A 15,434-nucleotide genomic window follows, 5' to 3' on the forward strand; every position below is an offset into this window, starting at 1 on the left:
TTTTACTTGCACGGAAGCTACTGGTCGCTTAAGATAGATCATCACAAGCAGCTGCGAAGTACTCTCGCGTTTGAGCAAAAAGAGTGGTACATCCCAGCCTTCCAGAAAGCACAAACAAAATAGAGGCTGGGATGCCATGGCACTGTTGTTCCTATGCCATAGCAGATCTGCAGATGCAGTGACTGGCGATCCTGACGAATAAGACCATTGCTCATGCGAGCATGCTCAAGCTCCTCACACGCAAAACAAGCAAGAAATAAAAGCTGTTTTCCACACAGTTGCTACTCGTAGGCACATTTTCTTAATCTCTATATTTCAGCATCAGAGAGAAGATTACAGATGAGCAACACACTATTGAAGTTAACTATTATCCACCAATAAAACATAGGTTTCCAGCTGAGCAAATCTGGAAGGTAGTTTAGAGAACAGGGAAATTATATAAGGTACATGATGGGGCGATATGTTTTCATGATTCACCGGCCCAGAAGTGCGACACGGTCCTTCTGTATCACTTGAGATATGTTGATATCAAAAAGCTCGCACCGGATCGGCATCTCCATCTCATAGAATGGGTTCTTCAGAACAAAGTCCGTGTACAACTCGTAGATCACTTTCAGAAGCATTTCCATATTAGGAGCGCCAGTTTCGCATACAACAAAAAATTTTGTCCCTGGAGCAAATGAAGCAATCAGAACAGATCATTAACTGCAGGGGTGACAAACCTGATAATAAGTAGCTTTACAATCAATAACATGCGAGGCACAGCTGGGCATAATAGTATCAATTATCAAACGGTATATCCATGCCACCGAGTAGTTGAAAACACACTATAGATAAAAAAACAAAGACAAAAGTGAATAACAAAATTTGCTAATCGAGCCAATTTGGGTAACTTATTATCGAATCATTATCTAGATCAAATTTCAGCCAAATAAAAACAAGCATAAGTCAACTCTAGAGATATCCCGTACTCCAACAAAAAAATGTTTTGCATATGAAAAGTTATCCTGAAAAGATAACAGGTCCCAAAATCTTCAGTATTCTGCCATATGTAACTGACTGGAAAAAAAAAATCTGACTAGCTACAAAATGTTCCCACTCTAGAATTTAATGAACGCTGCTACCAAGTGTCGTAACATGTAATGTGGGTTAACTGGCAAAGCAATAGTAGATAATGGAGGTATTCCCATGCAAGCAGAACACAGAGGGTCTGGCACACTAGTCTCAATTTTGTATTGACGTGTCAAAATATTCAAGTCTTCTCAGAACTCGGAAGTTTAAATTCTAGGATCTAGCAGATCAAAAACGGTTGGGAAGTGGGAACACAATGAGGGTGTGTGGTAGTTCCACTAGGCTAACTTGCTGCAAATTTACAGGCCAGATAATAGAACGAGATAAGGATTGAGCACGACATGTCGACATGTGATTTCATTGATCAAGGACTAAAAGGTCTTTGGATTTCCAATTAGAAGATTGAGTTATTGTGTACTTAATACATGTTGTTCACCAAGCAAACTACTGAGTCTAAAGAATTGCAAGATTTATGGTTGCTAGATAGAAAATGAAAGAGTAACACGATGTATTCAATGTTATCGGTCAATTCATTATGAAGGCTGTGTTCGGAACATAACTTAAACAGGTATAGAGCAAAATGCACAGCTGTAAAGCACAATGAATTTTCCTGTAACTTTGTTTGGTAAAAGACAGGACCTGTTTGGAAACAGAACATAAAGTATACTTAATAACTCTGTTATATTTCAGTCCTTCACTTGCAAGCTTTTGATACAACAGGTAAAATTGACAAGGACTCCTCACACAGCATATACACCTGATAACATTGACTGCCGACCAGATATAGGAACTGAATCAACTGATGAAAAGTGCACTCATTGTGAGACTCAGCTGCCAAGGCACAACCATATGCTTTGGTGCTATAATCGCAATTTCATGATATTATTGCAATACACAGTTTCAAGATATTATCTTCTCAACATATTGAACAAGGGAAAATATGTGCATTTTTAGAGACTAACTACATACTTATAATAAAGTCACATATTGTAACACTTGAATTGATACAGTAAATGTAAGCCACAGCAACCCAAATTACTTAAACTGAGAACTACAGTATGCAGTATCAAACAACTTTATATTCAACTATTCAGGGGAATAAAGACCTGTAAGGGATTGGAAGCAATGGAGGTCGAAGTTGTGAGCTTGTAGGAGGTCAATGCCTGTACAGCCAGGGATAGGGGACAGCTGCTGGGAGATAGCGTGCATTGAATGCCAGAGACTTGCCAAGCGTAGACTGTCATTGGTGTCCATCCTCCCTGCTGAACCATAGTCCTGGAGCGATGTGCAGGTTATTCAGATTTCAACTCTAGGGATAGAAGACAGAAGAGGAAGGGGAGTCCAGGAATATACCTTGTGGTATATAAGGCCACCAGACTTGTTAATGATGAAAAGGCTGTAGATTGCAGCTAGCGCCATAGTCACAAAAGAAGGTGGAATGGAGATAAAAGTAAATTTCCTGTATCAACTGCAGAGAATAAAAAGCTTGATACGTGTAAAAGGCAACTAGTAAAAGAACTCGCCCTTCCAAACGGATGTTTCAAGAACCCATCAACTATTATGAATGGAAAATTTTCACATTCAGATCACTTTATAAGTAGGATTTCAAAACTATGCATTCAAGATGTCAACTCATCAAATTGCACAGTGTCTTCATTAATACACACAAAAATGCATAATTGATCTCTAATCCAGGAATATTGATTCAGTTTGGCCACGAACTGGCAAATAATTGTGCTTTTAAACTAAGAACATCCTATTTCTCTATAAAGAGCTCACGGAAGTCTAAGCAATTTCTCACCTGAATCCAATTTGTGATGATCCTTAAAGGCTAAAAACAGACTAGCACATTTTATTTTCACCAGTAAGACTCAATTATTCGATGGCATCTTGATCTTATATTCTTAATTCTTGAGATGATCTGAAGCGCATTAGTTTTGGTGCAAGGTACGACGGAAAGGTCCTGATTTAGATTTCCCATTTGTTTCCACGGCGCGTTTGGCAAGTGATAAGAAGGGGAAGGAGGTTGGAGGAAGGAATTGGAGGAGGGATTAATTATGGGAGTTGGACTTTTGGTCATAGTCCCTTGTTTGGCTTGTGATAGGAGTTAAGATAGGAAGTTTAAGAGGAAATATTTTTCCACTGTTTGGTTAGTGGGTTTAGAACCGGGGAATTGTAACATAAGTTACGATGAACAGTGGAAATGTAATCATCTTCCACTAAACACACAACTCACATCCAATTACCACACCTCCCCCTGAGAAGAGATTGGTGGGAGTTCGTCTCCAAACTCCCATTTCTCATCCCACCAAAACTCCCACTCCCACAAAACAAATAAGAGATTTCTAAGCCCCTACCTCTAAATTATCATTCCCTCCCACCAATTACCCCCAACTAAACGCACCCCAGTGGATCAACCATTCACTTCTTTCATCTCATGTTAGGGGCAGATCCAGCAGAAACATCCACCCCGAGGGCTCCAGCAAAGTACATTCATTCTGCAAACAAATTCTAACACATCCTAAGATTTCTGCAAACAAATCTTACAATAGGAGCAGGTGGACACAGGCTGTTGCAAGAAAAACGCTCGTAGCTGCAATATTATACATACCTCTGCTCGTACAAATCTAATAAGATAATCTTCAGCTCTTTGAGTGGCTGAAAACACTGCAAGAAGAAATCTTCAAGCTTATGTGAACAAAATCTTGCAAGAACACTGCAAGAGTCAACAGCCCGTCAGCTCTTCCAGCTAATAAATCTTCAGCTCTGCAAGAACAAATCAAACAGACTGGCTAAACAACACTGCGGAGAAGTTCAGATTGGCTAAACAAATCAAACAGACTGGCTAGACAAATCAGACTTGTGGAATATGAAAAATGCATCTTCAGAATTATGCTGGACATGTTATCAAGCAGAGAAGTTCAGAAGACGCTATCTCTTTTCGCTTACCGTCAAGAGACCACCCGAAAAAAGTGCAAACGAGAAATCTTCCCTCTGGTTGATCAACTGAAGCTTCAGGTATCCCTTTCCAGTCTTATTATAGCCATCATTTTTGAAGTTTGCAAACTGGTACTGCAATGAAGATACGGAAACATCAATCATGGTTAAAAACTAAGCGCGTGCACAAAGTCTGAAACTCGATATGGAATTGTATACAAAGCTAAGGTTAAACTGAACTAGCTACATGCCAACCTTCATAGGTGCATCGAACTAATCCACTGCGGCAGATACATCGAACTAATCCAACAAGACAAGCCGTACCTTCAAAGGTTAGAAAGCTCCGATTCAGGAGACGAATCTGCACGAGGAAGGATCGGGAAGGATGGGGGGGGGGGGCGGCGCGTCCGGTGGCAAGATCTGCTCGTAGCTGGGTGCGAGCGCCGGGGTAGACAGTATGGGGGAGCGGCGGCGCGTCCGGTGGCAGGATCTGCTCGTAGCTAGGTGCGAGCGCCGGGGCAGACAGGATGGGGGAGCAGCGTCCGAGTCCGGTGGCGGATCTGCGAGGTGAGAGCAGGAGGAACGGGTGGTGCTACGTGCCAATGGCACGGTAGGTAAATAGAGCACAAGTACACGGGCAAGTCCAAAACAACAGGCGACCAATCGTTGAGGAACTGCCTTCCGGGGGTTAATTAAGGCTTATTGTTTTTTATTCCGATTATGGACTCTAGCTTAGAATTAAAAGAAAATATAAATATTTATAATATAAAAAGCTGATTTTTATAATCTATAATGTAAGTTATATTATAAAATCTCATAATTTACAATCAGATGGAAAAAGAGTTTCACAAATTATACATATTAAAATGAATTCTCACAATCTAAAACTACATGTCCTAATTTACCTAAATACCACCCTACACTAAGGTGCATTGCCCAAATGTCATTTGGGCCCACTCGAATGTGATACTTTGCCAGTCCTAACTATTTCCCTTGCCACCTGTCATTTTTCTTTCTTTTTTTTGGCTTTGTCCGACATGGTGTTGGATGTGCAAAGACGCTTATACCCCTATCCTTCTTCCCTTCTTCTCTAGCCTCCTCGCACGTGTTTGGTCACCCACCATCGATGTTGCGCCGCCGCCACTGCAAACGCCTTCTTCCCTGCGACGACTGATTCCCCTACGTCACCATCTTCTCCTTCCTCTTCATCCCCACCTAAACCACACCTCACTAGTTGCCTCCTCTCGAGCCAGCTCAACAGGATTGGATCTTGTCCTGTGAGATGAGCCAACTCAGCCAAGGGTCTAGCGGTGGGGGTAGAGGCGTGAAGACGCTCTCGATGGATGTGCTCACCCAAGCGTTGGCTAGGGTGCATGACATGTGGGATCGCAAATTGTGTCGCCTCGTGAGCCGCGTGTGCCGAGGTTGTGTTATGCCACTCCGCCTTGCCCCCTCCTCCGCGCTCAACCTCTCCGCGTGCATAGGGCTGGACGACACCTCCCTCGCTGTCGCATTGTCTGGAGTCAAGTGGGGCGTCCGATAGGTGAGCCTTGGGCTGGTGAGCGGGCTCAATACCCTATTGGCGGTGCGACCTAGCTAGAGGTCGTGAACATGTCCCAATGTGTGGCAGTCAGGAACCATGAGATGGGGTGCCCAGACCATAGCATTTGGCCATGACTTATGTCGGGCTGGCGAAGATGGACGTGGGGTGCCCTGGCCAGAGAAGAAGGGGAGGAAGAAGAGGGGTAGAAGCATCTTTGTGTGTCTAGCCATGATAAACAAAGCTAAAGAAAAAGAAAAATGCGAGGTGGTGGGTGAAAATGGCTCAGAGTGGCAAATGAGCGCATTCGAGTGGGACCGAAATGGCATTTGAACATGCATCTTAGTAGAGTGATATTTGGGAAGTTGCTATTTTGTAGGATGGTAAAAAATTAATTAACCTAGGCAAAACGGCTGGAACGAGTCAAGTCGCTCCACGCTAGAATAGACTGTAGCCCAATGTGTTTGGTAGTGATTCTACTAAATCGACCAAGATTCAGAACCGTTCTAGGCTCCCAAACGTGCCATATATGTGACTATATACGAGCGGAAATTCTAAACGATTAATTACGTTGGTTTCCATATGTCCAAAGAAAGAATGAATTCATGTTAGCCGTCAGATCCACGTAAGGGTGTATGCATATGTTTGCTCTGTTATCAATTACCGCTAATGGAGTGCGCCACCATCACCGAATTAGGCTACCCTAGAGTTTTTGCAGCTAGCGAATAAGTGTTTTGAGAAGTTTAGATTGAAAAGCTTAAAACTGAAGGTCCCTAGTCCCTAGATGCATGGGCGAACCCAGCATATAGCCAACGAGGGCACATACCTCGTTCAAATTCTTGTTTTTCAATGAACTTCAATAAACTTGTCCTTTTTTCGTAAAGTTATAAATGCACGGTCACTGGTATACCCCGCTCAATTTTTGAGCTAGGTACGTCCCTGCCTAGATGGTTGCAAGCCTTGAAGCTAAGTAAAAGTTACTTCCAAAATCAGTTGAAACTTGTGAAAAATCAAAAATCCCAGCGTTTATTTCGAAGGTCCAATTGTTTGAGAAAATGGTGGCAATGGGACTTCACTTAGGGTGCGTTTGGGTGGAGAGTGAGGTTGGATGAGATATGATCATCCAAGTTTTTGGATGGGATGATCTAATTTTCTGTTTGGTTGAGATAGATAGGATGAGCCAGTTTTTTGTTTGGTTGGTGGGATTAGAGTGGATAGGATGAGCTAGGTTTCTGTTTGATTGGTGAGATTAGAGTGGATAGAATGATTCATTCATATTTATATGCATTCTATAAGTATTTGGATTAATTTGTGTATGTTTGAATTTATTTGAATTCAAATTGAATTAAATAGAAATATAACATGAAATGATAAAAAAAAATACATATAAATAGAGTGTTATAAAGGATCGTTCTTTTTCACCAAATAACCTAATGTTAAAAATATTTTTATAAATTGGTATATCACATGAGAAGAATATTGGTGAATTTTTGCATATTTTTGGAAATTTATTTGAGGCATTACAAATTATTGGACCTCATATCAATTATGTTGTTGTTTTTATCAGCCGCCGGGGAAATCATGTTGAAGTCACTGATGATCAGCTAGGCCCTCGATAACAGCGTGCGAACCGTAGAAAGCTCAGCGAGGAATGCATCTTGCAAAGAAGCATCATTCGGACCATAGACAACAGTTAGGAAAAAGTTTTTGCCTGAGGTGGAGGAAACTTGGACACTAACCGAGAATTGAAGCACCTGGACAACATTAAGGACAAGAGGCTGTCGACAGGCGACTAACACGCCCCCCCTGTCCCTGACGATGACAAGAAGGAGTAATCGAAGAAGGCAGGGCCACACATCTCATTGAGTAGAGAACGGTTGAGTGCATCAAGTTTTGTTTCTAGTAAACATACAACCAAAGCTTTTTGCTCTGAACACATCGTTTGAACAACGCCATGGCGGGCTTTGTAGTTAAGCCCGCGAACATTCCAACATAAGATGTTGTGGTTATCCATGTGCTCGTCGACAACGCGAAGGAACGCCTTAACAGGCTGGCTCTTGAGCGGCGAAGACTGCTACCGCAACCGCTTGTGTAGGGAACAACTCCTGAAGGGCCGGGATGTACTGGTCTGACATGAAGGGCCTGGATGTGCTGGCCCGATAGAGGTTGCTCAAAAAGCTGAAGATACGCTTGGTGAAGCTGTTGCGAGACCACCTCACCATCCTTGAGAAGGCCGAGGCAACGCATGAGGAGTGCCTCCCCACACTTGGATGGACGCATAGCCGAAAAGGCTGATTGTGAGGCCAGGCACTTGCTTCTCCTGGGAGCACACTCAGAGCCCGGTGCCGCAACGTTTCTGTGAGGGGGTGAAGCAAGCGGTGTAGGCAGCTCCCAGGTGAGCTGCTGAAGGAAGGACTCAACGGCCGATCCAGCAGTAGAGGCCACAGGAATGACCACCACAGTGGCGCTCGAGCCATTAGCAGACAAAGGTCCCTCCTGACTAGCTCTGTAGCTTGCCCGACAACGGACGCGACCAGAGCGGTGAAGAGCGGAGCGTGTGGACGAACAGTCGGCCTAGCCCATAGAGCGTGCGCGAAGAGGGGTGGATGGGCTGCCCAACGAAGGCCTCTGAGGAGATAGGCCCACTAGAGTCAAAATTCCCCCGACGAGAGAGGCAGGGTCTCCGCTCCGCGCGGACTTAGCAGTAGCTCGAGCACGGCACCGATGTCGCGAATACACTAGCGTGATTTTGCGTGACTGCACTGAATGGGCTTCGGTATGGACAGAAAGCCTGGTGCAGGACGGGGCGAACAGAGCCTCGTCACGGGTGATAAGAGATTCATCCATCATAGGGTCGAAGGCTTTGGACAAGACAGCGTCATGGGAGGTGTCATGGGTTTTGAACCAGCCGACTACAAGGTCCAACGCCCCATACCACGACCTGTAGAAAGGCCACCGCATGCCCCTATTTCCGTTGGCAAAGACATGTGAGGAGAGGTCGCCTTGGAAGCATCGTCATGAAAGGAGCCAAAGGAGATATGCACGGAAGCTAAGGAGGAATGAAGAACACCAGGCGCCCAATGCACACCGCAGGCACGACCAGCGGTCGGCGGAGCAGCAGAACCAGCCACCGGAGTAGGGAGAGGTAGGAAGGTCATGCACCTCCCACTAGGGAGGCCTGAACGCCCCATGCAGCTTGCTGGAGGGCCATCGGCAACCCCATTGACCGACGAAACGGAACCATCACTGCCGCTGGTGGAAGATGGCACATGAAATTGTGCCAAAGAATTGATCCTGATGCTGACACTGAAGCATAAAGTCTGGTTCTCCATGGTGAATGGCGATAGGTTGCCGAAAAGCAGATGAAGCTCAGGGTCATCATAACGGGAAGCAGTGGCCTGCTCAGTCACCTCCATGATTATCAAGTCAGGAATGCACTACGGCGCATCACACCAAGCGACAACCCAGAGAATGGCGAGGTCCGACCAAACACAGCGGCATCATCTTCAAATCGCTCGACCCAGCAGCAGCGGTCGAGGAGCGTCTACGCCGAAGAGATCGACCACGTGTGAGGTGGAACGCCTTGCAAAGCAATGACTGCCCGGTAGGCAAGAACCCCGGCAGACGCATACGCTAGCCAGGTCCAAGGTCGGAAGAACCACACAACATCTACCGTAGATGCCGGTTGGCCGAAGGCAGCAAGGATGGCATCCCAAGCGAACTGCGACCGGCAACAAATGATGAAATTATCTAGAGAGAAGGTCTTGATGTTGAATTCATCTTCCAGAACGCTAAGATCTTTGGCTAAAAATGCAAAGAGGTCCAATGCACGAAGGTCCCTCCATGCACCGTTCGCGTAAGCCAGAATCGCTCACCGAAGACAAGCCTCCTCCCCGACGATGGCGTCGGACCATGGGACAACACGGTGCTCTAGCGCCCCTTCCGGAGCCCTGACAACCACCTCCTGAGCGGAGACCTGGAAATCAACAGCAACGCCATCGTGCGTCTGGCAGTGCAGCGACGGAGAAGAGGGTGGTGTGGAACCCCATGCCGTTGATCCAGAAGGGGTGGAGCCTGGCCGTGGACGGAGCGAACCGGAGTCAGTGTGCTGGGGTGGGGTGTCGACATCAGCCGTAGAGCCAAACGGTGTGGAATCTGCAGAAGACCCAATCTGTAGAATCTGACGAGAGCGGCCAACGGCATCAGAACCAGAGGAGCTTCCCCGCGCACGTTTGTAGTCTTTAGCATGGTGTTGAAATCCCTTGCAGTGGAAGCACCGAGGGGGGGGGGGGGGAGGCGACAATCCGCACGCTGGTGAGTGCAAGACAAGCAGTTTAGGCATCGTCCATTGAGGGCGGCAGGCAAACTACACTGTGGAGGGGAAGGCCTGCAAGAAGGACCTTCGCGTGGCTTTCTTCTACGCCGACGGCCAGAGACCAAGGTCCAACCACTGTCAACAACCTGGCTAGAGCCAAACGCCAAGGGTGGTGGACGATGAGAGGAGTGATCCCCAAAAACAGCAGGCGAGGGTGCCCAGGTGGCGGAGCTTAGGCCAGCAGAATCGACCAACTGCAGGTCGGAAACTATAGGCACCCTGGCCAAACTACAACCCGACGACTCACCCTAAATGGTTGCTTTACACTTACGCTCTAGCGGCAGTAGACCAGAGCTATGGACCACCGCTGTGGGAGGAGGCCAGATTGGAGGTGAAAAGCCATCCGAGGAGGCAGAGAGGGGCGAATCCTGCAGCCATCGTTGCACCTTTGTTCTTCCCGCCGAGGTCGCACCTGACCAAAATGGCGGCACGAGAGGAGAAAGTGGGGAGGAGGTCATCGGGGCTTGAGCAGTGGAGAAGGCGCACGCGGATGGGTGGACGCCGAATTCGAGCTAAGCACCGGCGAGGGGGGAGGAGGGGGGAGATCAGCGGCGGAAGAGAAGGAGGGGGGAGAGCTCCATCTCTCCAGAACTCCCGCTATGTTTCTCTTCCAAGCCTACTCAGATGTTTTCTGTGCTGTTAAAAATCTACCGTCTAAACGAGTAAACAGTGACTACACAATTATAATTAAGCGCCCTACGATTTTTCTGGAAACTCCCTACCAGCCAATATCCTCTCATTAAAGAAAAACTTAGCTAGAAATAGGATGATACTGTATGTTGTTTTTTGTATTTTTTTCTATAACAATACGATATAATTTGTTTTCTGTTTAAGAATTTGAAATCCAGCCCAGTAGAGGTGCAATTTATACTTGTTCCAAACTTCACATATGGATTGTTTGTACGTGTTAAAGTGCAAATCATGCCCTTAAAAATCAATATGATCCTCAGGTCAGGTAATTTATAGCATGATGAAATGATTTAAATGAAGTTTAAAATGGTTTGTGCAAAGTAAATATACAATACAAAAACTTCCTCGGCTAACGTGGGAAACAGGCTAAACACCTTAATTCATCCAGTGCACGTCAGTAGATGAGCGTGTAAACGTTAAGGGTCTGTTCGGTTGCCCGAGTATCCTCAGCCTGGTTCGTACAAGTCATGTAGGCTGAGTTGATGTATGAGGGTCTGTTTAGTTGGCTGCATGTGCTGAGTCTGGCTGAGAAAAGATTGTGTTTGGTTGCCCGCATGAGTATACGTTGCATTACAAAGAAACTCATTTTTTTATCAAATAACTTAGGTTGAAAATATTTTTATAAATTAGTACATCACAGGATAAGAATATTAGTGAATTTTTTATAATTTTTGAAGAATTTTAATTAAATATTGACTTAGATTTTTTTTTATCAAATTAATTAAAATGGGTTGCTAGTGAGCTCTAGTTTGCTTACGAAAACGTTTAGAATTTTTGGATCACTCTTGTACCACTAAATAAAATCTAAAGTTAAATAAAAAATTATCATGCACAGTGTTTTTCACCGGGCGAGCTAGCCCCGGTGCGTACGCCCGATTCCGGTGTACGCGCGGAGCCAGGCTCGCTCGATGCGTTTGCACGGGCGGGTGCAGGCGAGAGAGCTGGTCCAGGCAACCAAACACGCGCTAAGCACAAGCGACTGCACACGCGGATGCAAGCATGAGGGGAGCCGACCATCCAAACATGCCCTAAGTGGGCTCTCATTTGCTCGGGGTGTTTAACAGTAATAATGTGCTTTGATTGTGGAAAATAATGTGCATTAGTTATCCAGCCCATGCATTATTAGTTTTTTTAGGGGGGGGGGGCATGCATTATTAGTAGTGATCATATGGAACAGGAACTTAGTAATTTCTTTTTATTTTCCTCTTAAAAGGTGCCAAGAATGGACAAGCGGGTGATGGCAATTGCAAAGTTGGGATACAAGAAATGTGTCGTTCCCAAGACCTCTGAGAAGTTGCTCAAACTGCTTAATCTTGATATTGAGATCTTGTCCTGCAGCAACCTGAAGCAGGTTATAAACACCATAGTTAGGCCCCAAGGTTGATGTTTATGTAAGAGATGCCTGGTTTACCAAAGCTGATTGTAGGCGTGTAGACATTTAGAAGTACTGTAGGTCAAGAACTTGGCTAGTTCAATTGATGTAGCATAGTAGCATTTAGACACTGAATGGGTTTCTAGGTTGCAATTGATGTAGCATACGACTTTGGTTATCCTTGCTGGAATCCTGAACCATCACAACATATTGTGATGCAAAGCATCATAATTCTCAGGTAGGTATGTTTCAATGCATCACATTTGCCTATAGATCCGAAATATGTATATTCCATAAAAACTAGGGGGCATAGAAGATCTGGCTGCCCAAATTTGATAATTTAAGGAGTATACTGCAAATTGTTTCTCTGAGCCTTTACAGAAATTCGGTTCGGAAGTAGAAGCTTTACCCAGCAATCGACGCGCCTCGGTATGGCTATCTAAATTCCTTTATTATCTTGCAGATAATGGGAAAAAAATTTGGTTAACATTTGTAGGGCTTTCACTCCTTCGAAAAGGAGGAGCCCTTCCAGAAATTCTCAGTGGCCCGGGAGGGCCAAAGAGGGGGTTTGGAAATAGTTTTCAACCAGCAATTGACGCGCCTCGGTATGACCTCACTAGCTGCGTCATTGCCCCAAGCGCAAAGATGGTTTCCTCAGGTCGCCTGCCTCCTCTTCTTATACCCGCCTCGCCTCCATCTGTGTTCCTCCGGTACCGAGGTGGGACAAAATAATCGGCAATCCGACCCGAGACCGCTCACGGCCTCACGGGGTGTTTCCACCTGGGCCGTTTCGAGTTTTCACGGGCCACTCTCCTGCCTTCTCGCGCACTAGTCCACGGGCCGGGCGCGTATCGTCGGGCTCCGCGCTGGCTCGTGTCGCTCGCCCACTCAAGCGCCGAGGGCTCGAGGCCTGAGACTGCTTTGCCGCGCATGCGCCTTAGGTTGTTTGGGCCGGCCTATCAAAGAGTGAGGTGAGCCAGAACGTGATTTTTTTTTATTTTTATATTTCAAAAATAAAAATTGTAAAACTAGAGGTTCATGTGAAAAAAGTGCAAAAATAGTCTGTTGTCATCCGTTCTGGAGGGCGACATAAAAAATAAAAAACACGACGTTCTATTACTCTCAAAATTTAAAATATTATCTAAATAGTTATAATTTTTTTTAAAAAATATATGTTGTAGATGACACTATGCTTCAACTCTAAAAAATTTCAGAAAAGAATATTTTATGTACAATAAGAAAAAAAGATTTTTACTGTGTACAATGAAATTTATCTTTTTTTTCTCATTGCAAAGTAATTGTTTGAGTTGAAATTTTTTAAATATAGATTATAGCATCCTCTAAAACATATATTTTTGTCATAATTTTTATGACTATTTATAGTTTTTAAATTTTAAGAGTAATAAAGCGCAACATTTTTTTTTCTTTTTTTACTTGTCGCCGTTGGAAGATGACATGTTAAGTAAAAAGCTCGCCAGAACGCGTTCTCGACGATTGCGAGAACTTCCATGTGCCACGTGTCGCCACCCTACAGGGTGGGTGCGCGTGGTCAGCTGGTTCGGTGGTATTCTCTCGTGTGCTGAGTGGGGTTTGCTCCACCGTATCGACCTCTCGTGTGCACCGTACTGGCTCCACAGCCAGCCGCCCGTGTATCCGAGCGTTGAGGCTTGTAGGGGTTGTTTTGTTTGGTTGCTGCCCTCGTCGAGAGGTGGCTGAGCTTGAGCAAGCCGGAGAGGTGACTGAGAGGTGTTGGGTTGTTACCCGGAGCACCTCTCAGGCTCAATCTACCGAGCTCAGGCTCGGGCGTCCAATTTCGGATGCCCGAGACTCACGATTCTAAAGCGCTTCATGCCCGAGTCGATGCGACGCTGCTTCCATTGTCGCCCCCGTCGACGGCACAATGAGAGGTCGCTACTGCATCACCGCACAGTTGCATGAGTCTCCATGACGGCGCGACGGGAACCTTAAGTCCAACACAATGCAGAGCTCGGGGAGGTGCCGGAGCCTGACGCTACAGGGCGCTGCGTCGCTCGCCAATGATGATCCTACGACCAATCGCCCCAAAGGTGACCCCCAGCTCCTACAGCTCATTCTTAGCCTCCCTGCTGACCGACCTCTCCGCCAACGAGCTCCAATTCACAGGCAACCACTGCCACCAACAAGAAGAAGAGGCCCCAACTCGTCCCGTCCACCACCACCACCACCAATAAGCAACCCCATCCATCGACGTCCCGGTCGCAAGCCCATCCTTGAGGAGCTCCTCTTCAGCCTCCTAACGGGTGACGATGGCTATTGGAGTCATCGAGATCCAACTCGAGGTACTTGTCCCCTTCCCATCCCCAATCTGCGAAATCGGCCACCAAAATCCTATAGTACCTCAAATTGATCATTCCATAATCTTCTTCACCTCCCAGCAGTTTTGTTTTGGTGCTCTCCGCCACCTCTCCGGCCCAGCCTCGCCGCCGGCGTGCTCCGCCGAGCAGCTCTGAGCTAACAGTGAAAATATGTTCGGTCCGTTCGCGTATTCTCAACCATAAAGTACATTTTCAGTTTTCCGCTTTGTTCTCAGACACAAGATAGCAAAAAAAAAAAAAAAAAGGCTGTCCATGCTTAAGCAGTCGGATGTATCGCACGTCTCAGAAATAATTCAGACAGCTAGGTATGGAACCGAGGGCAGCGACGTCCGTGAGTTGGATGGATCAGAAGCGGAGCCGCGTGCCCCTCGGAAAAGAGAAGCGGAGCCGCGCGCGTTCCGGCCTTCGGGGAACAGACGCCTGAGTTGTTGCCGGCGGGTGGAAACGGAGCCAGAACGGCAGGTCGGCAGCGGCAGGCGTTCCGCCTCGTGCATGTCCGGTCATAATAGCATCACACTTCAAGTTTCATTGAGATGACGCGCACGAAGTCCGGCACTACGATAACACCAACAGTGGCCTGTTAAGTCCGGCAGCCAACTATACAAAAGCCAAGCACTGGAGTTGTCGCCCTGCCAAGTGCAAAGCGGCGTCGCCCAAGCCTGGGTGCAGTTGTTCACTACCCCTCCCTACCCCTAGTGTATTTTTTAAAAAAAATACACAAAACTACACCTATATTAAGCAAGTAATCGCAAACTATATTTAAAAAAACAGTTTCACATAACTACGTTTTTATTATCATCACCATATAAAAAAAAACTACAATTTTAAGAATCAATTTTCACCTAACTACGAGTATTATGCACTTGAGAACTATATTTTTGTTGGTATTTTGTATCACAATACAAAACTATACATGCTGTTCTTGGATTCTTAAAATTTATCCACGCATGCCACTTCACGTTTCCAGTTGGGCTCTGAGTTTCCACGGGCCACACGCATAGTTCTTTTAACCCTCTTCCACATGTTGGATTTTCATAGTCGTCTCGATTTTGGTTGTGTTTGGTTGAGCTGAGACTTTTGGCTTTTGAACTGAAA

The 15,434-nt window shown here is 45.9% G+C and overlaps 1 protein-coding gene and 1 non-coding gene across 6 annotated transcripts; both read right to left on the reverse strand.

The window, feature by feature from the left end:
• Nucleotides 1–282: 282 nt before the first annotated feature.
• LOC133926252 (uncharacterized) lies at nt 283–4,649 on the reverse strand. 5 transcript variants are annotated; one of them, XM_062372077.1, is made up of 7 exons: nt 4,333–4,649; nt 4,021–4,143; nt 3,683–3,837; nt 3,476–3,569; nt 2,425–2,530; nt 2,178–2,346; nt 283–670 (listed from the first exon to the last, which is right to left on the reverse strand). In XM_062372077.1, the coding sequence occupies exons 4-7, from the start codon at nt 3,490–3,492 to the stop codon at nt 474–476; spliced, it is 489 nt and encodes a 162-aa protein (XP_062228061.1). In that variant the 5' UTR covers nt 3,493–3,569; nt 3,683–3,837; nt 4,021–4,143; nt 4,333–4,649; the 3' UTR covers nt 283–473. The 5 variants fall into 5 exon arrangements, with proteins under 5 accessions (XP_062228061.1, XP_062228062.1, XP_062228064.1 ...); XM_062372078.1 differs by having other exon boundaries at nt 4,264–4,649; XM_062372080.1 differs by lacking the exon at nt 3,476–3,569 and having other exon boundaries at nt 4,333–4,646.
• Nucleotides 4,650–12,481: 7,832 nt separating this feature from the next.
• On the reverse strand, nt 12,482–12,632 carry LOC133927870 (U4 spliceosomal RNA). The gene has a single exon (XR_009911366.1). It is a non-coding gene; the product is annotated as a U4 spliceosomal RNA (small nuclear RNA).
• Between the last annotated feature and the right edge of the window lie 2,802 nt (nt 12,633–15,434).

This window comes from Phragmites australis, chromosome 8 (genome assembly GCF_958298935.1).
Source record: "Phragmites australis chromosome 8, lpPhrAust1.1, whole genome shotgun sequence".
Taxonomy (NCBI): Eukaryota; Viridiplantae; Streptophyta; class Magnoliopsida; order Poales; family Poaceae; genus Phragmites; species Phragmites australis.

Bases quoted from the DNA above. Each gene is read 5' to 3' on its own strand.
- LOC133926252 (XM_062372077.1), bottom strand. The intron at 2,347-2,424 runs GTATATTCCTGG...ACATCGCTCCAG, and splicing joins GTGGCCTTATATACCACAAG to GACTATGGTTCAGCAGGGAG. The intron at 671-2,177 runs GTCTTTATTCCC...CATTTGCTCCAG, and splicing joins TTGCTTCCAATCCCTTACAG to GGACAAAATTTTTTGTTGTA.